The sequence below is a fragment of the Diabrotica undecimpunctata genome, chromosome 10 (assembly GCF_040954645.1).
Source record: "Diabrotica undecimpunctata isolate CICGRU chromosome 10, icDiaUnde3, whole genome shotgun sequence".
NCBI lineage: Eukaryota > Metazoa > Arthropoda > Insecta > Coleoptera > Chrysomelidae > Diabrotica > Diabrotica undecimpunctata.
Genome location: NC_092812.1, coordinates 75107238 through 75129120, shown reverse-complemented (window position 1 = coordinate 75129120; position 21883 = coordinate 75107238). Strand labels below are relative to the sequence as shown.

The 21883-nt window shown below is 32.3% G+C and overlaps 1 protein-coding gene across 1 annotated transcript in view; it reads left to right on the top strand.

The window, feature by feature from the left end:
- Positions 1-21883, top strand: part of orb2 (cytoplasmic polyadenylation element-binding protein orb2) — a 316079-nt gene that overhangs the window by 193922 nt on the left and 100274 nt on the right. The window contains exon 3 of the mRNA XM_072546756.1: positions 12351-12392. Coding sequence (XP_072402857.1) covers positions 12351-12392 — 42 coding nt within the window. The remainder of the gene's footprint in view (positions 1-12350; positions 12393-21883) is intronic.

The following is a 21883-nucleotide window of genomic DNA, read 5'->3' as shown; positions in this document are numbered from 1 at the left end:
GTCAAGGGTTACCACCAAGGCCACAATCGATTGCCGTACGGACGTAGTTGAAACCAATAAGTTTTTTTTTGAAAAATTACGGGTTGTGCATTAATTTGTTTAGTTACATATACTTTAAAAATGACCAGATGAAATTAAAAACTCTTAACACTAATTATTAATAAGAAAATATAAAGCACGAATTTTATAAAAGTTATATCTATCTCAGTGAAGTTTTCATAGAATACTTTGTCTCTTTAGCAGATAATCATTTATTAATTATTTTGACGAATTTTACAAATCATCTTTGGGGTGCCTGCCTACCTGAAGACCGAGTAAGGGTCATGATGAATTTGATACCGTCCATGTTATCAGTTAGCAGTTCAGTCCATGCGTTAAAATTGCATCATTGTTTCAATTTGTTGCTGCTAAACTTAAAAACGGCGTGTATTCTCTGAGAGAAAAACTATTGAGTTAAATGTTCATGACACCCTTGTTCATGAACAACGTTTAACAATGGTTAATAATATAGTGACTGTGCTCCGATATGACAGGTGTTAGTGAAAGAACCATTTACAGATTTTTAAGTGAAAGAAAACAAGGAAACATTACTGTGCCTAAAAGACATGAAGGAAAACAACCAATGGAAATTGACGACTTTCATAGAAACGTCCTTCGGAGAAAAGTTCATTCGTTCTATTTAAATAAGGAGATTCCAACATTGGATGCAATATTAGGCAATAAAAAATCTAAAAAAATCTAAATAAAGCAAGAAAAGTATTTAAACCAAGGATCGGACTACGTAAGGATAAGGAGGGGCATATACTCAATACAAAAGAAGAAGTATTGAAAAGGTGGGTGGAACACTATAAAGAACTGCTTACTATCGAAGTAGAAGATCCAAATCAACCACCCCCAGGAGCAAACAACAATACACCATTGGAGCCTCCATCAATTCAGGAAGTACGGGATGCAATAAAACACCTAAAAAATAATAAATCTCCAGGAAGTAATGGTATACCCGCGGAACTTATTAAATGTGGAGGTGCTACTCTGACTAATCATATATATATATATATATATATATATATATATATATATATATATATACATATATATATATATATATATATATATAAAATCATACTGAGAGCCTGGAATGAGGAACAAATCCCAGAAGAGTGGTGTATTGGGATCGTTTGCCCGCTACACAAAAAGGGCGATGAATATTCAGAGGAACTTCTTGGCGAATATCAAAGTGGTTTTAGGCCTAGTCGATCAACAACAGACCAGATCTTTGTGCTAAGGCAAATACTGGAAAAAACCAATGAATTCAATATCGACACATACCATCTTTTCGTAGATTTTAAATCGGCCTATGATAGTGTCCTAAGAAATAAATTGTATAAAGCCATTCCACATCCCCGATAAACTGATAAGATTGGTTAAGGCTACAATGCGTAAAGTTGTTTGCAAAGTCGAAATACAGGGCGAACAATCACAGGCATTTGAAACGCATGTTGGGCTGCGACAGGGAGATGCGCTGGCGTGTCTCCTTTTCAACATAGCTTTGGAAAAGGCGGTCAGGGATGCCCAAATAGACAGCAGAGGAAACATTTTTAATAAATCATTCCAAATTTTGGTATATGCAGATGATGTTGATCTAGTTGCCCGCACAACACGCAAGCTAGAAGAAATGTATACCACCTTGTCAAACGCCTCAAAAAATATGGGCCTGCAAGTAAATGAAAATAAAACTAAGATAATGGCATCAATACCCAACAATAGAGCCAGAAACATCGGCCACCAATTCACGGTTGATAATTCTACCTTTGAAGTGGTGGACAAATTCACATACTTAGGCTCCCTGATCACCAAGAAGAACGTCATGACGGAAGAAATCAAGCGAAGAATAATCCTAGCAAACAAATGCTATTTTGGACTGAGTAGACATATGAGAAGCAGAAACTTAAGCCAAAAAACAAAAATAACCATATACAAAACCCTTATACAACCAGTGTTGACATATGGGTCGGAGACACGGAATGAAAGGCAGATGAAAATCTCCTGCTTATATTTGAACGAAGGATCCTGAGAAGAATATTTGGTGGCATCTGTGAAAACGGTGTTCGGAGAAGGAGGTACAACTACGAGATATATCACAGATATAAACATATATTTGGTGGTAAAGACGTAGTATTCTTTATAAAAATAGGAAGACTAAGATGGGCAGGACATCTGGCAAGATCACAGCAGAACAACTCTCCTAGAAGAATCCTTATGTCACAACCTGTGGGAAGTAGAAGTAGGGGTAGACCAAAACTCAGATGGAGGGATGGTGTAGATGAGGATGGTAGACAAATAGGCGCAGCAAACTGGCAACAGTTGGCAATGGATAGAACTGACTGGCGTAATAGACTTGGGAAGGTCTAGGCTCTTTTATAGGGCTGTAGCACCAATGATGATGAAGAAATAATAATTTTCCTCACTTTGGCCGAGATATGTTATGGAAATTACTTGAAGAAATCGGTTTTTACTATGAAAATCAAAAAAAAAACTATATTGAAAAATACAGAAGAGATTGTTTGTTGGCGAAGGCAATATTTGAGAATGATAAAAAGATTTAAATGAGAAGAAAGATGTATTTTCTATTTAGACGACGCCTGGCTTAACAAAAATCATACCATTTCAAAAGTATGGGTAGATAAAAATATTACAAGTTCTAGACGAGCCTTTCTAGAAGGATATTCTACTGGTGTAAATGCTTCGGCAGGAAAGGGTCGAAGATTAATAATCACGCACATTGGTATCGAAAATGGTTTTGTGGAGAATAGTTTATTTGAGTTTGTTTCAAAATCCACTAAAGATTACCACGAAGAAATAAACTTCGATGTTTTTAAGGATTATTTTTCTCAGGTATTGAATTTTCTACCAAATGTCGTTGTTTTTGATCACTCAATATTAGTGGAAAAGTTTCCGACGGTCTTATGGAAAAAGGTAGATATAATTGACTGGCTACAACGCAAAATAATACCATATGATCTTCTTCTTCTCATTGCGCCGTCTCCTTTCGAAGGTTGGCGATCCAAATGGCAATTGTAGTTTTGGAAACTGCTGCGCGAAAGATCTCTGCGGATGAGCGGTCGAACCATCTCCTCAGGTCTTTCAGCCACGAGTTCTGGCGTCTTCCTACAAACCATATGATCAGACTATGTTTAAAACAGAATTATTACGTACTATAAAAAATGTCAATGACAAAATCGAAAACAAATGCAAAAACAAAAGGAATAACGTTATTATGTTTGCCACCTTATCATTGTCAACCAAATCCAATAGTGTTAATATGGGCTTGACTATAAAAGGTGAAGTGACCAGACAAAATACAACTTTTAAATTAAAGGATGTCAAACAACTTTTATTAAATTCCATAAAAAAACGTAACGAAAGATACCTGGATAAGCCTTAAAAAAAGTAAAAAAAGAGGAAGAAATATTGTGGACTGTTGATAATAATATTGAAGAACTTTGTCAACATATAATCATTCCAATCGGACCGGACAACGAATCTGGCACAGAAGAAGAAGAAGATATGGAAATACATAATTTATAAGTAAATCAGTAACTGTTTAATTTATGCACATTGCTTAAATGTTAGATATCAATACGATGTATCTTCTTTGACATATTAATTTTATTTAACATATAAGTCCCTTTTTGATTCTCCAACAGTGACCCATGATTTTCATACCTGTTAGGAATATAATCCATGAGTTTGTATTATTATTTCTATGGGAAAAGGGTGGACTCTTTGAAAAATAATATCTAAAACTACGTTTTAATAGGAGAGGATATTATTTTGAGTGATTTTTGTTTGACCACTTTACCTGCTGTTTGCAGATTAGTGAAGATTTGATTTTTATAATGAGCTGCCAGTTGCAAACAAATAAACTATAGCAAATAACATTTTTTTCATGACCAATCCCACAAATACACTATATTCACAGTCTTGATAAATATCTCCTAAATCTGAAATGACAACATTTCACAGGCTGTCAATAATACTGCGTAGCTCCGTGTTTTGTCTACTAAATATAAATTCGTATTGTGACGAAACTCGAAATAGCAAAAAATAAAAAAGGAATATAAAAAGCCGTTACTTTCGCCGTAAGTTCTCTCTTCTCGGGTCTTTATCCTCCTCCAGGACCCCAGACCAGTGATAATCAGTGAAACACACACCAAACCACTGCCTACACGCACCACGAGAAGACACGTCCTGAAAAGGCAATTAGTCTTTTTAAATGAGACACTCAAAAACACACACCAAATCACCCTGAATACCTAAAAGGAGAACCAGAAACAGGATAGTTAATGATGTATAGTTCAGTTTATTCTAGTCTGTATTGAATGAAATAAATAAATTTTATAAAATTTTATAGATAAATAAGAGTAACTAAATCGAATCGAGTTTAATAACCGTTCAGTACATTTATTGTCACCTCGTAATAAACCTCGTTTGCTATGCATCACGGCAATTTACCATACCTGTAATAACCATTCATGTTACTCTTTCTTTGTTTATTTTCATATTCTACTAGGAACTGTGATAGGACCATTACTTGTCTTTATATTACCCGTGGGAGATACTTCTAGCACAGGTACCGTAAAAGTCTGGCTCAAGTCCTTCTTTGTAGCAATACCTAAAACACAACGCTAGAAAAATGCTAAGAATACCGATTAATTAGCCTAAAAATGAATAAAGATCTCGAAGATACGAAATTTGGTTGTAAATATGCTATGGGAACTAGGGAGGCACTTTTTGCGCAAAATATCCTATTACAAAAATGCCGTGATCAAAGAAAAGATATATTTGCATTCTTCGTGAATTTCGAAAAACATTCGATGAAGTACAGCATGTAAAATTAATGCATTTTGCAAGACATTGCAAAGCATAATGCATACAAGGTTGCATTTTGTACCCAACATAGTTCAATATTTACTCGGACCAGTTATTTAAAAAGGCATTTAAGAGACAGTCATATGGAATAAAAATCAGTAGGGACCTACCTAGAGAGTCCAAGTTGAAAAAGATCACAAAATGACATATTTGGGAACTGTGATAACGGACCAACTAGATCCACTCGTAATAGCAATGACTAAGACTACTTTTATGAAAATATATATATTTCTTTGCAATAATCATCTCAGTTTAGAACTAAGACAAAGAATGGTTAAGTGTTATATTTAGTCTGTACTTTTGTATGCAGCAGAAGTGTGGACACTGAAGTATCAAGCATGAACAGAATTGACGCATTGGAAATGTTGATTTATAGACGGATGTTGAAGATAGCTTGGAAAACAAGAAAAACTATCAAATGCCGGACAATTATTTCATGTGGCACAAGATCGAGAAGCCTTCGTAATGGTGATCGCCAACGTCGCATAATTCTAATATTACAAGTGAAAAAGAAGAAGATACTTCTTGTTATATCATACTGATCTTAACTACACTTTATTACGGAAATATTAAAACTTTATTAAAAATTCCAGTTAACAGTTACCAAATATATTAACCGAACAACCAAACATAGACTGTAACAGTTTGATTCCGGAACATTTTACTTCAAGAGATTCCTTGATTTCAGTATAATTTTCGTTATATTAGAGGTCTTTTCGTTCTTATGGCCTGAAAAGAGTTGATGCCTGAATTCTTTTCGATTAGCATCATGTCCTGCACAATTTGTCCAACGCGCCACCAATATACAGTATTAACCTACATCCGTACCAGCCTAAATTTTTCTGTGTAGGCCAGGATTCCTATTACAAGAACTGCCCTGTCAGGCAATGTATATATCATGATCTTCTGTCTGTTAAACCTCGAAGGAGTATAGTAACTTATTAGTATCCATCGCTTGTATCGTGATTCTTCATACTTTTATATATTGGGCCGTTAGAGACGCTTCGTGTAAACCATGGTCAATAATTCCTGTGACTTGATCAATCCAGCGAGTGGGAGATCTTTCTTGTGATCGTTTGGCATTAATTGTACCCTCGACGATCAATTTTTCTAGACCTTCTGTTCTCGTATTTATCAAATAAAGTCGGCTAAAAAATATTTTTGAAGTGGAGCTTCGATACTGGAGTTGTATTACTAAATTTTTTATTATCACCGATTCAATAAGCGCATTACTTGGAATAAAACAGTTATATACAACTCATGCTTATACTTCTCACAATCAAAGAAGAATTATCTCATCTACCGGTTCAACAAAGAGACATTTCCTTCATCTGGGTACCTTGCGTAACTAATATGTGGCAATGAGGAAGTGGACTCTCTGGCAAGTAAAGCAATAACCGACCAAAATATTGCTATCGTAAAATGAAATACCTTGGACTGATCACAAAGTAAACATCAAAGGTCACATATACAGAGCATGGCAGATTACTTGGGATCACACTGCCACCAAACTCAAAGAATGCCTAGAATAAGTAGGCACAACACTCATCTTACCAAGTAACTTACACACAAACATATCTTCAACAAGGAAGCTGTTCCGATGTGTACTAAGTGCAACACTCAGTTATCAGTGAAACTCAGTTATCAGAGTGTCCACTATACAAGAACGAAAGGATCGCGTGTGCCCTTAGTGACAATTTAAAAAAAATGTGCTGACGTCAAATTTGAAATATTTATTAAATTGGGCCAAAATCACTAAACTATATGCCGAAGTGTAAACTATTTTTATGTAGGTAATATTATATATATTCTGTTTGTGCATGTCCTCCCGCTAAGAACCCTTAGTGGCTGATGCGGGTATATTTGTGTAAATAAGAAAATTTTAAATAAATTCTGAATTTTTAAAAATAATAAATGTGATAAATTTACGATTTTTATTGGAAATTAGCTACAATTTTAGTATACAATATGTTTATTTTGACGTTTCGAGTTCCATTTCGGAAATCGTTCGGAAATTTATATTTTGGGAGCGATTTCCAAAGTGGAAATCAAAACGACAAAATAAAAATATTGTATGCCAAAATAAAAATAGTAAATTAATTCAACGAAACTTGGAGCGGCGTTCTTCATCAGTTTACAGTTGGAGAAGAGACATAGAAAAAAGACGGGTATCAACGTAACGTGGAATACCGTTCTTCCCCCCAATATTAAAGATTTACAATCCATATGGAATACGGCAGAACTATCGTTTAATTTCGGCTCGGGCAGTCCCGTCATTTTTCGGTAAAACAACACTATTCAAAGGAAGCTCGGAAGCTGATGGACAGCAGGTACTCACCTCCGCAGACCCTTCCGATGCGGCTAGGGGCTGGAACGGTCAGTGTCGTGGTAATTTTACTATGGAGTCCTCTAAAAAAGTTGAAGCGTTGGAATTTTTATTACTGTATAGATTACCCAACTTACTAATATTCAAATTTATCAAAAATTAAATATTAATTTCTCAGTAATGTGGCGGGCCAACTGTGCTCTGTTTTTTTTTTCACTATTATCTATTTCTCGCTCACGTTCCGTGAGATACCGGTGTTAGACATGCCTGTGTAACAGATGTAATCTTGCAGCTTGCGTTGTGTTTTCCTCTGTCCATCCCCTTCGTGAGCAGATATCCACCTGGAAAGTACTCTGTTCTGTTTCCTATTCTCAAACTATTAGAATGTTTTTTTCTGCTTCATTTTTTATTTGAATTTTGAATTCTTGAATTCTTGAATTCTTTGAATTTTTGAAATTTGAGTTCAGTTCATATGGTCAGTAATTTTGATGGTAATCAGGTATTTTAAATAATTGCAACATGTTAAAGACAGAAACGACTTGAAAAAAAGGCGTCACACAAAAACAGACGCTACATATACCGAAATTTTTTGGTATCAAAAGAAATATTTAAATACATTTCCAATAATAACGAAATGGGTAACCTTGATATTTTTGTCTATTACTAATTTTAAACCGATCGTATCTAGACCAATAATATAAATATATTTTCGATTTTTCCAAATCGAAAGCTAACCAAATCGTTGATGACCTTTCTGATAAAAATTTCCTGTTATGTGTTTTTAAAATTAATAATGGTTTGCTACATTTCCAAACAACATTTTATCAAAACACCTGTTTGTGGAAGACTTCGCCTTAAGGTTACTAACCCTGCAATATCGTAAGTCATAATAAGTACATTTATATTTATCACAAAACAAGGTTATTGTTGGTGTGTCAGTAATATTTAATGTGTTTCTGTATACGATAAAAGCTTACCTACTATAAATAAATATTTCGTTAATTTAGAATAGATACATTAGTTTATAGATAGAATAGAAAATTTAGCTAAAATGAGATTAAAAACATAATCAAATAATTGAAAAGATATTTGCCTCAATGGAAACTACGCCGTCTCAAGTTTGCTCATTACTGGGCAACAACTAAAGAATCAGATCTAAAAAGCATCACTAATAAAAGGGCTAAAAATAAATCTTAAGAAAACAGAAATTAATGCACAATCCATGTTGAAAATTAACATAGAACATATCTGCAAGAATATATTTCCCTTTCATAGCCGATAAAAGTAACTAAACTAGAGAAATAAACAGAAAAATAAGAATAGAACGGGCGGTTTTTGCAAAAGTTTCATACACCGTTAAAAACCAACAATTACTTTTGAAATTAAAAAAAAACATTCAGTACATGTATCTTACTAATTCTGACATAACGGACCCAAATATGATCATGTACCAAAAACAATTTATATACTTTTCGTGTCTGGATCGCTTCTTTAAACCTTATACTGCTATTACTCCGGGACTTGGGTGGCCTTTTCATTGGTTGTAATTACGTAAAAGGCAGTGCATTCTTGTTTTACGTACGTAAAAACCAATAGGTGCTCAAGGTTCTGTATTTCGCCACAGTCACATCTTTCACCGTCTGAATACCCCCCACCCCTTTAAATATGACTTGCATCGTGACGTGCTAGTTCTGAACCAATTAAGGGATCTCCATATGTTATAAGGTAATCGGCAATGTGAAGCCAGTTTTCTTTAAGATTTAGCTCACCATCGGATAAAGTTCTCCTCCAAAGCTGTTGAACAGTGATTTTAATTGAAGTCGTGGCAGTTATGAAACTTCTACGAGACTTCAATCTCATTGGATGCCTTGTTTGGCCAAACATGGGATAACGCAGATCACTTTATTGTTTTTGTTCTCAATTTTACCACGGTTTTTCTCATGTTGGGAGAAGCAATTCCTATTACAGAGCATATCTTAGAGACTAGAATAGGTTTTAAACAACCACATATTATTTGTCTAGTCTCATTAATAGCGTTATCAACGTGGGGATAAACAGAAAGCTAGGCTTCTTAGCACAGTTGAGTGAGCTCCCCAACTTGCTCCAGTTAAATTTGGTATTAATAAATTGTGGCTTTCGTATCTTTGCAGTGGTTTTTAAATGTAAGAGCTCAATCCAGTCTTACTTTAAGATATTTTTTGGATTTTTGCAGTGATCTAATATCTTACCTTCTCATTTTACGTTTAACTTTTTCCTAGTATACTGGCTGTTTATGTGAGAAGCGCACACTTGAGTTTTTGAAGGGTTTGGTTTTAAAAAGTTATTGTTATAAATATTCTGTTAGCTCTTCTAGTGCAGCCGATAATTGCTTTTCTATCTCTTCAAAACATTTTTCTTTGGACAAACAATGCCGTATCATCAGTATAGACAAAGCTTATCGTTGCAGGGTAGCTCGGTAATTCATGTGTATAAATGTTATATATTTGTATAGATATTATGCTAGGAATATCGCGAAATGGAGCAAAATGGAAACAGATGCCAGCGAATATCATCTAAAGCTAAACTAGAAATAGGCTGAACTGGTAATAAGCCTGGTAATAATAGCACCCAACACTGGAATGAAGTAGCAATATTAGTCGACAAACACGTCCAAAAATATGTATAACCGGCTTCCTACCGAGATCAGAAGAGTTGTGATAATAACTTGTCGAAGATAAAACACAGTTTAAGTTTATACTCCTACTGTACATAAAGATGAACAATATCTTATAGTGCCGTGTACCTATGGTGTGATTGCAACTTATCTTAAGGCCAGTCCTCTATCCTTCGCCTTATTACAGAGCTTCCCAGTGTTTTTTATGTCTATCCAGTTTTTTACATTTCATAGCTACGGCATTTGTTTCTGACCTACTCCTCTCTTATCCTAAATTTTTCCTTGAACAATTAGTTGAGTGATTTCATATCTTTTCCTTGTGAAAACAATGAAAAACTACGACAATTCTATAATGACTTAGAACAACATTGGACATAACCAAACCTAGAGACGTCACAGTAGTCATGGAAGATCTGAGTGTAGAAAATTTTGAAGCTTCGGAGTGGGAATACAAAAACACCTATTATGATCTAACATCTAAAAGACGTGAAAATCCCTAACCAATAAACAAATTGACTTGATTTAAAGTTAAACATAAACAGTTCTCATCTACAATACATCCAGATAAAATACAAGTATCTCAATTAAAATAATCTAACATTACTGATCATGTCACATGAAAAATTAAACTAAAATATAAACATATGTGAAACAACTTTAAAAAGTTACCCAAAATGAATGACTGACTAATAAAATCATAGAACTTATGGAAAACAGAACAACCTACAAAAAAAGAAGAAATGGTACGAAGAAAGATGTAAAGATAGAGAGCAGGTAGTACCAAAAATAATAATTTTGATCTTTATAAAAATTATAAGAAATAACTAGTACGTACAAAACAAATAACATAGTGTTGGACATGAATTGAAACATAATTCTGGATATAAAAGATAGATGAAAAAAATGGCAAGAGTATATCCCAGAACTTTTCAGAGGATAAAGACCAGAAATATGACTAAAAACAGGTAACATGAACAACGGTCCAGGCATAAGGAAGGAAGAAGTGTTGCGAGCAATAAAACTGACCAAAAAACAAAAAAACGATAGAAGAATGCTAAAAATAAGCCGAGCAGATCGAGTCACATATGTTTAGGAATTAAGTTTTAAACAGTGCAGTTGCAAGAAAAATTCAATATCTGGGACATATCATAAAAAGTGGACATTGTAACTTCAAATAATAATGCCAAGCAGAAGAAAGGGAAGAAGAAATCGATGATTGGGGCCTATTTCCTGGTTGAACAAGTTGAGAATATGGTTTAGATGTAGTTTCGTTTTCGTCTCTTACAGGAGAGATCACCTTGAAAGAAGACAATTTGTTTAATATGATATTGCTCAGTTTACTCCACTTGATTGTGTAAAAGCCTAGGCGTAAATTCACAAGACATAGGTACAGACTGTTGTAGTGTTTAAAATGATTCTCTCTAACTTGTCATATATGTAGTATTTGTTCTCCTAATCCTTTTGAACAAGTAAAAAAGATTTCCTAAGTTTGGATTGTGATTGAGATTATTTACCTCCGCGTTGGTACAGCACTTTCGTTTGGAACCACGATTAATCACATTTACATAATGTTTCACTGACCGTACTCGTTGCTGCCCTCACCGTATTTGTCTGTTTCTTCATTACCTTCAATGCCAATATGTAATGGGTTCGACATAAATTTTATCCCTTTATTTATTTCTTGGGCATTTTATTTTATCAGCTTTTCTATTAGATGTTTGGAAAATAGATTTTATATTTATAAGATGAGAAAATTGGGAAGAATGGTCACATTTACTAGCCAAATTTGATAGGTGATAGTGAACATAATCCTATTTCATATAGTTTTCCAATTGTGTGCCCAGTAGATTATTTTAGCTGCTCTTTGAGTTGTTAATCGGTTTCTTTTTATTGTGGAACCGAAAATACTGAAGTTCTTTTTGTGGCTGCTGATATAAAAAGGGCTCCAATAATTATTATTACATCAGCAACTTCGAGTGTACTACGTAATTCCCACCACGATAGAATTAAGGTTACTTCCCAGTTTGCAAGACCATTGCATGAACTGACGTCTCCACAAAACTTCTTTACCTCTGTAATCCGTTAAATACTCACGAATTTTCATTAGATCTACTAGCATTTGCTGGCCAACTTCATATACAAAACCCATAGTATCAAAAAGCTCTGGGTGCTAATTTGTATCCAATGTGTGAAGCAGGATTCAATAAATCAGGTGCCAAGTGTACTGGGCCTACAGCAAATGCAGTCCTTATATTGAATTTAGTTAAAACTTAGTTTTATATTAGTAAAAAATAACAAGTACAACGTACTAGTGGTACTATGACCAAAGTACAAACTTTTAGACAGTCGTGGTACATCATAATGTCTGACTAGGCGAAGCTGACTAGTAATTTTATTTGAAAAAAAAAAGAATTGTATTAATTTATTATTTTGTTTCAGGTTTCATAAACACCACTATGTTTCCAACGTTACAGCTGCACGGTAAGTTTGAAATGTTTGGACTAATGTATACTTTTTCATGTCAACGTACCAACAACTCTTTTTGTTTTGTTTTTTTTTTTTTTTAATTTTTACGCAGTGTATTGTATATTTGACTGCCACTGACCGCTATGTATACGCATTATTCTGACTACATGAGTTTTTTAATTTGGAAAACGAATGAAAATCACGTACATTGTGATGCTTACATAGATTTCCAATCATTTTGTTTTAGTCAAAGTGAAATATGGATTTGTGTTGATCTGGATATAATACTTCTGGATTACTCTGTAACTATATGCAAAAATGTTCAGCAAATATAAAGAGGGGAGATAGATATTAAATCAAACAATAAAAATCGTATACTGTGATAACTACCCAAGTTAGGGCTTGTTTATTTATATATTTTATTTGTTTCTTACTAATATCTGCAACCTAAACATATTTTCGTCTTCTTGATCTTAGATCTAAAATAGGAATATGTAACTTAAGGCCAAGTCAAATATCTTGCCGGGAGGAAAGATTGTTATAACATTCTATATTCAATAATCATTACTAGACCTTTATCCCTATCTGCAATCACCTTCCCTAATTAGATTTCTCTAAAGATTTTGTCTTAGGTCATACCAATACCTCTCACCTTTACAGATTTTCCTGACTAAGCAACTCCCACCACGTCTTATTTAGTCTCCCTCTCCTAAACCTTCCAAGAATTTGCAACTCAGCAATTCTTTAGGAAATGTTAAAAGCATTAACAGAATGCCGAATAGACCATTGCTACGCTAACATAATCATATATAACTACCAACAAAGCTACTAAACAAATCAATTCTGTATACAGCGAGGAATACGGCAAGGAGACACCGTCTCTTCAAAGCTATTCACGACGCTTTTAGAACATACTTGTAAGAAGAGATTTGAACATATGTTCAAATCTTTTTGATTTGTATGGTATCAACATAAATGGAGAGAAGCTCAGTCATTTGAGACTCGCAGATGACATCGTCCTTATAGCCGATCGTATGGATGATGCAATAATAATGTTTGGAGGTCGGACTAAAGATTAACACGAGCAAGACTCAAATAATGACAAATCTGGTGCTAAATCGTAATATTGCTGTTGATGGAAGGGATATTGGGCAGACTGCGTCGGTAAAAAAGGTAGTAAACAATAGTAAACAAGATTCGCATAGCTCAGAGGGCTATTTAGCGCCAGATGTTGGGTATCTATCTGAGAGATCGAATCCCAAACGAAGAAATACGCCAAAATAGAACAAAAACAACAGACGCTATCGAAAAAATCATGTCACTAAAATGGAATTGGGCCGGACAGAGCCAGATGGAAAGATTTGGGAGAGACTCATATGCAGCAGTGGACACGTATAGGATGATAATGGTAATGATGATAATAATGATGATAATTTATGAAATATGGCAAACTCATTTTTATTTATTGCCGTTATATCTAAAAAATATATTAACTTATTCTGTTCTTTTTCCACTGTAAATTTATTATTTGGATAAGCGTTGTTCATTACATTTAAAAATGTATCAGTTAGTCCAGGGTAATAAGGTTTTTGTAATGACACTCAAAAAGCCAGGGTTCAGCAAGGTTTTTTTTGACGTATAATACTTATACAAACAACCATCCTATTTCGTGCATGAGGTTTATTGATAATTTTTATTTATAAAAAAATTACTGTGAAAAAATGTACTTTTTGGCGTTTTTATTTTATCATTGATAAACATAAGGATTTGAAGGTTAATTAGTTAACTTATCTCTTAGAGCATGCAAAAAGCTTTAAAATGACGATTTAAAAAATATTTGTATATTTTTATATATACCTATTTGTTATTTAAATAATTGCAAAAAAGAGCAAAATTTTGAGAAAATTAATTTATTTATAACTATTTATTAGTATTAGCAAAAATTATTCTAAAACTTTGAATTTGTTTTAAAGTTGTGTCTCTTAATATGTGATAAAAATTTCAAAGGGATTCGTTGAATTGTTTAAATTTTATTCTATTTGTTTATCCCAGAAAGCTGTTGTTTGCAATAAATCAGAAAAAAATGCAGTTAGCACAATTTTTTAGTCACCAAATAAAACAGTATTTATTATTACTTATAGAGAATTATTTTTACGTATTCAGAAAGCGTATATTTTTTCACAAATTTCAAAAGAAAAACATTTACCTAGGTTAATTAAGGCTAAAGTTAGCTAAACTTTTTAAAAATTTACAGCTTATTTGTTTATAACAATTAAGGAATTTAATTTACGTCATTTAGTTTTGAATATTTAAAGTTTATGCAAAAAAAAGTTTTTGGTTCAATTTTCACCTCAGGATAGTCGTCGGTAAAGCTTCAAAAATAGAAGAAGTAGAAACGCTGTCATCTTGGAGTGGTAGGGAGGGAAGTATTTTATTCGTGCGCTTAAAAATAATATAACATCTTCAGTCACTTATATATCAACAGCTCAATGGATTTTGATATTACCTTTTTTTATTTTTATCTAAATTTCGGGTACTTTACTAATATGTAATTGGTTTGTTACTAATTTATTTATTTAAGCTTAAAAATTGTTTAAAAATGTAAAAACAAAAATTTTGTTCTAAAAAAATTTATTTTTTGTTCTATTTTGTCACATAATTACTGTCAAACATTGAACGTGTATCAAATAACGATGTACTACTATTATAACGATATTTAATTTGGTATATTATATACATAATATTTCAAAAAATTAAGTTTTACTCTGTTTATTGCGTACTTACGTTATTTATATCATTTTAACTGTATTTTATTAAGCTTCATCCAGAACTGATTTAAAATCATTATTATTATTATTATATAATTGCAATTTCAATATTAAACATATATATATATATATATATATATATATATATATATATATATATATATAAAAAAATGTGCACTCGTAAGTGAATGGGATGTTATCGGTCTGGAGATAAAAAAGACAAGAGTTGTGCTACTTTATCTATTTATTGAAGACGTTTCGCCTATTGTTCAATAAGCATCATCAGTTCATCTAAAAGAGTGTTATTAGCGATACATCTAATATGAAAAAACAATTAAGTAAATGATCTTACCTTTAAAAGATCTGTAGCATTACAATGTTGTTATTGCAAAGAAACATCAAAAAATTAATATAATAAATATAACAGCAAAAAATATAGAAACACAGAACGCTGGAAGATTCCCAATTTAACTAATTTGTTTTAAATTTCACTTTTGAAAACATTGATTGATTAAATCTATCAAAAAATATAATTGTCAATTTTGAATTGTTATATAAACAACGGCACGGCTAGGGTTCTTGACTGTTATGATCATATATCATGAAAATGAAGTATTTGAAAGCTCGACTGTCAGAAATGACAATCAGCTGGTGAGATTGAAGGAAAAGTTTTATAGATGTCAACATAAATGTTATGATATAATAAAAGAAGTTGAAGAAGAAAACAATAATTAAAAGTAGAATACGGAAGAATCAATTTTGTAGTATTAGTGCATGGTAAATTTGGCTTAAGTTGCTGATATCAGTTCTCTTATTTAATGCATTAGGTTGTTTCAAAATATGACACATCTCCATAAATTGTCTCTTATTAAGGTTACGTTCTCTACAGAGAATTCTAACATCATCAAAATTAACAGTATGTTTGGTGTTGATTGCATGTTCTGCAAGGGCACAAGTATGTGTCATATTTTGAAACAACCTAATGCATTAAATAAGAGAACTGATATCAGCAACTTAAGCCAAATTTACCATGCACTAATACTACAAAATTGATTCTTCCGTATTCTACTTTTAATTATTGTTTTCTTCTTCAACTTCTTTTATTATATCATAACATTTATGTTGACATCTATAAAACTTTTCCTTCAATCTCACCAGCTGATTGTCATTTCTGACAGTCGAGCTTTCAAATACTTCATTTTCATGATATATGATCATAACAGTCAAGAACCCTAGCCGTGCCGTTGTTTATATAACAATTCAAAATTGACAATTATATTTTTTGATAGATTTAATCAATCAATGTTTTCAAAAGTGAAATTTAAAACAAATTAGTTAAATTGGGAATCTTCCAGCGTTCTGTGTTTCTATATTTTTTGCTGTTATATTTATTATATTAATTTTTTGATGTTTCTTTGCAATAACAACATTGTAATGCTACAGATCTTTTAAAGGTAAGATCATTTACTTAATTGTTTTTTCATATTAGATGTATCGCTAATAACACTCTTTTAGATGAACTGATGATGCTTATTGAACAATAGGCGAAACGTCTTCAATAAATAGATAAAGTAGCACAACTCTTGTCTTTTTTATCTCCAGACCGATAACATCCCATTCACTTACGAGTGCACATTTTTTTATATTAAATTAAACGGTCATATACCTTAAAGATATATATATATATATATATATATATATATATATATATATATATATATATATATATATATATATATATACATATATATTTTACATATATATATATATATATATATATATATATATATATATATATAACTGTTTTGGATGGGTTGGAGTCAATAATAGGGCTATTGGTTAACTATTTTTTTAATCTCGAGCTTTCAATTGTGTTTACAATTATTATCAAGAGCTAAAAAAGACAAAATACTTACAAGGTTGAACTAAAAAGAAAAAACAATTTTTGTTAACTTACCAAATAAAAATTAGTTTGGCTAATTTTTTAATTTTGGCTTTTTCTTTTTAGTTCAACCTTGTAAGTATTTTGTCTTTTTTAGCTCTTGATAATAATTGTAAACACAATTGAAAGCTCGAGATTAAAAAAATAGTTAACCAATAGCCCTATTATTGACTCCAACCCATCCAAAACAGTTATATATTTGTTCCAAACGAGTCACAAGTACTTCTTTTTTCTTATATATATATATATATATATATATATATAAATATTTTTGGGATAATTATTTTCTCTCAATCATTTTTACAAAATGATCCATTGAATTATCAACAATATTGAAAAAATTACGTACCTACATTTAATATTATTGAGTTCATACATAACTTTATATAACAATATTTTAATTTTATTAGTATATTATATATTAAACATATATAAATGTTACATGTGAAAAAACTTCATTACAAAATTATTGATTCCAGTTTTACAATATCGAAAAAATTATTATACTTAATTTTCTTGTATTCATGTTATTTTTTATACATAACAACATTATTGTTACTTTATTTCACAAAAATATTCAAGCAAACTCAAATATTTCAACGGCTTTTATTATATTCGCCATTTTTTCGAAGGCACGTCTACAATATTAAAATCTAATTCATCTATTGATCCATCTATACCTTCAGGACCATCTTCAATATCGTCAATTATGCCCCAATTATCGTAAGTTTCTTGCGTGCATTCTGCACAAAATTTAACAATATAACCCCAATTTTCTGCATCCGCAAGTTAACCTTTTACAAATTATTGTTTTTAAAAGTATCTCAGGAATGAGTTGATCCAATGATTTCACTGGGAGTAACCTACTCTTGGACAACTTCCAAGCTCAATCACTTAAGCTCACTTCTATTGTAAGTGCAATATTTTGGCCTAAAAAGTACATTAAAATGCAATTGGAAGTATGTCCTATAGGAATGTTGTCGAAGACGTCCTTCTGTCGGTGATTAATTCTCACTTTACTGTAAAACATAGTCAAAATATATTTAAAGAATGATTTTTTTAAATTCCATGCATATAAACCAAATTAAATGTCGTTATTTGATACACATACGACAATTTTTTTTTACATTTTTAAACAAGTTGTACGGTTAAATAAATAATCTAGTAACAAACAAATTACATATTCGTAAAGTATGCGAGAAATAGATATAAATTAAAAAAAAAAAGATTAAAATCCATCAAGCTGTTCCGGAGATATACGTGACTGAAAATTTTATGTTATTTTTGGAGCGCACGAATAAAATACTTTCCTCCCTTGCATGCGTAGACTTTTTGGAAAAATAAAAAAAATTAATTTATAAATAAAAAAAATTAAATCCAGACACATTAGTCATCGTTTTGTTGATATCATTGTCATCTATTTATGATGAACGTGTTGGCAAACAAAAATAGACTTCTATGGAAAATGTCTAATTCAAAACAGATTCCGTCTGGAATTCCGTCGCGCCGCGGCGCGCCGCACTACATGGTGCGTCTCTGTCGCACTTATTTGCCAACAAATGCTTGATATTTATTAAAAGTTTGTAATTTCATTAATTTTTGTATGTACTTTAATTTTCACTTTCAATTTACGGCAAAAATCAATTATAATAAACCAAATTAAATAAATTACCAAATTTATTATTAACATTTGCGGCAGAGACGCACCATATAGTTCGGCTCGGCGGCTTAAAAATCGAGAGGACGAGCATAATTAACAATTATACAACAACGGTCTAAATTGAAGTAAGCCCCGATTACTCTTCAGAATCTTGAAATTGAATGTATAAGCTTCAATTTAGGTACTTGGCAACCTAAAAAATAATAATTTACATATGAGTTTCTAAGCCTCGAAACTGCGTATTTTAGCATTTTTTGGATTGTAAATCGCTTATAACTCGAAAACTGCAAACTTAAGAGAAAAATACAATGATGCCTTTTTTGTTTAAAATAATCCAGAATATCTAAGAAAATGTTTTTTGGTGCAAAAACGATGATTTTTGGATTCTGCCCAAAAATTTTGCCCGGAACCGTTCTGATTTGTTTAAAAGTGGACATTTTTGAACAGGAATCCGCATAGAAACCGAATCAGAATCATTTTTTCTTACAACGGAAGCGGCCTTACAACTGGACTAAAAGGAATATTTATTTATATACCTTTTATATAGGATTTTTTAGTAAAATATATGATTTATATAAATACTATAATCTTAATTATAGTATTTTATTATTCGATAAATAAATTTATATTGTATATAATAGAAAATGGATTAATACTCTTTTGTGACTTCAACGGAAGAGTGGGCAAATCTAATAGAAAAAGCCAACCAGTAGGAAAATTTGGAAAAGAAACCATTAAATATAATCTACGTAGAATTATAGGCTTTTATATAAACAATTACCTGATTATATAAACACATTTTAGGAGCATACAGATATATACACAAATACATTGTACGACTTTTGACGTATGTGTGTAATTATAATTCAAAATAAACAAAGTTATATTTAATATCGAGACTGTCCTAAATAGACTTTAAAATTTTAAAAATCAAATTTAAAACTACCATAAAGATAAAAATTGAAAAACAACTGAACTCGTCATTTCAAATAGAGCTTAGGTCACTCTTTTTTTAAATATCACTTTTTTTTACCATTTTATTTTTTGAAGCCTTTTACATGTTTTCTCCAAAGAACTCCAAAATTAGATGTTAGAAAACTGAAAGAAGTTGATATAAAAATCAAACTTCAACAGAAAATATACGAAAACATTGATAAATTAGATACTAACCCTTACGAGATAAACGAACAATGGGAAACACTAAAAAACTGCCTCCTCGCTCCATGCAAAGAGATATTAAAAGAACCGATACGAAAGAAAGACAATTGGATGATCGACGAGATACTCGGCATGATGGAACAACGAAGACAAGCCAAGAACAAAGACAGTCACAATTACAAAATCATTAACAACGAAATCAAAAAAAAGATAAGAGAGACAAAACAAACTTACTATGAGGAAAAATGTAAAGACATAGAGGATCTTCAGAACAAATACGACCTATTCAACATACATAAAAAGGTTAAAGAAATGGCAGGACTGCAAAAAAGAAACCACAATACAACTCTTTTAGATAAAAATGGAAATACTATGATAACGACTGACGAAAAACTAAAACGATGGGAAGAGTATATGGAAGAGCTCTTCGACGACGAAAGAGGAAACCCACAAGACTTGTCTTTTGAGGACAGAGAAACAAGTGCAGAAATTACAAAGGAAGATATAATGTATGCACTAAAGAACACCAGAAACGGAAAAAGCCCGGGGCCAGATCAACTGCCTATTGATATCCTTAAAATAATAGAAAATGAGTACATTGATGTCCTCTTAAAGCTTTTTAATAAAATTTATCAATCGGGTGACATACCCAACGAATGGTTGACCTCAACATTCATTTGTCTCCCAAAAAAGAAAAATGCTAGAGAATGCACTGACCACCGTACCATAAGCCTGATGTCTCACACACTTAAATTGTTTTTAAAGATCATTCATAAACGCATTTACAAAACACTTGATATGGATATTGAAGAAACTCAATTTGGATTCCGTAATGGCGTAGGTACCCGTGAAGCTCTATTTGCATTCAACGTACTAATCCAGAGATGCTTGGATGTGAACCAAGATATGTACGTCTGTTTCATAGACTACAACAAAGCTTTCGACAAAGTCCGCCACAAAGAGCTAATGGAGATCCTCAAAGCAAAACAAATACAACACAATGACCTTCGAATTATAACAAATCTATATTATAAACAGCAGGCCCACGTACGCATTAATGAACACACATCAGAAGAGTTCGAAGTCAAAAGAGGAGTGCGACAGGGGTGTGTATTGTCACCACTACTATTCAATGCATACTCTTAAGAAATTATGAAAAGAGCTCTTGAGGGAGAAACAGCAGGAATCAAAGTCAATGGAACACCAATTAACAACATTAGATATGCGGACGATACTATCATAATAACAGACAACCTCCGAGACCTCCAAAAGCTAATGAACAAAATAGTTGAGTATGGAGAGGAATATGGATTATCAATAAACACCAAGAAAACCAAATTTATGAGGATATCAAAAACCCAAAATAATGGTGAAAGCCTGACAATTAACGGTAGTGCTTTAGAACAAGTTGAAAACTACCACTATCTTGGCACAATAATTAATCACACAAACGATTACTCCAAAGAAATCAAAGTTCGAATAGAGAAAGCACGTACAAACTTCAATAAAATGAGAAAGGTACTTTGTGCAAGAGAACTAAAATTGGACTTGAGAGTTAGGCTGGCAAGGTGCTATATTTTCTCGACTCTGCTTTATGGGATAGAAGCATGGACAATTAACGCGTCGACTGCTAAAAAGTTGGAAGCATTTGAAATGTGGGTGTATAGAAGTATCCTGAAGATATCATGGACCGAGCATGTAACAAATAACGAAGTCATGAGAAGAATCAACAAAAGAATGGAAGTATTGGAAACCATCAAGACACGAAAGCTGCAATACCTGGGGCATGTTATGCGTAATGAGAGATACAGCCTACTTCAATTGATTATACAAGGGAAAATCCAGGGCAAGAGAAGTGTAGGAAGAAGAAGAATCTCATGGTTGCGTAACTTGAGGGAATGGTACGGATGCACATCAATTGAACTATTCAGAGCAGCAGCATCTAAGATCAGAATAGCCATGATGATTGCCAACCTCC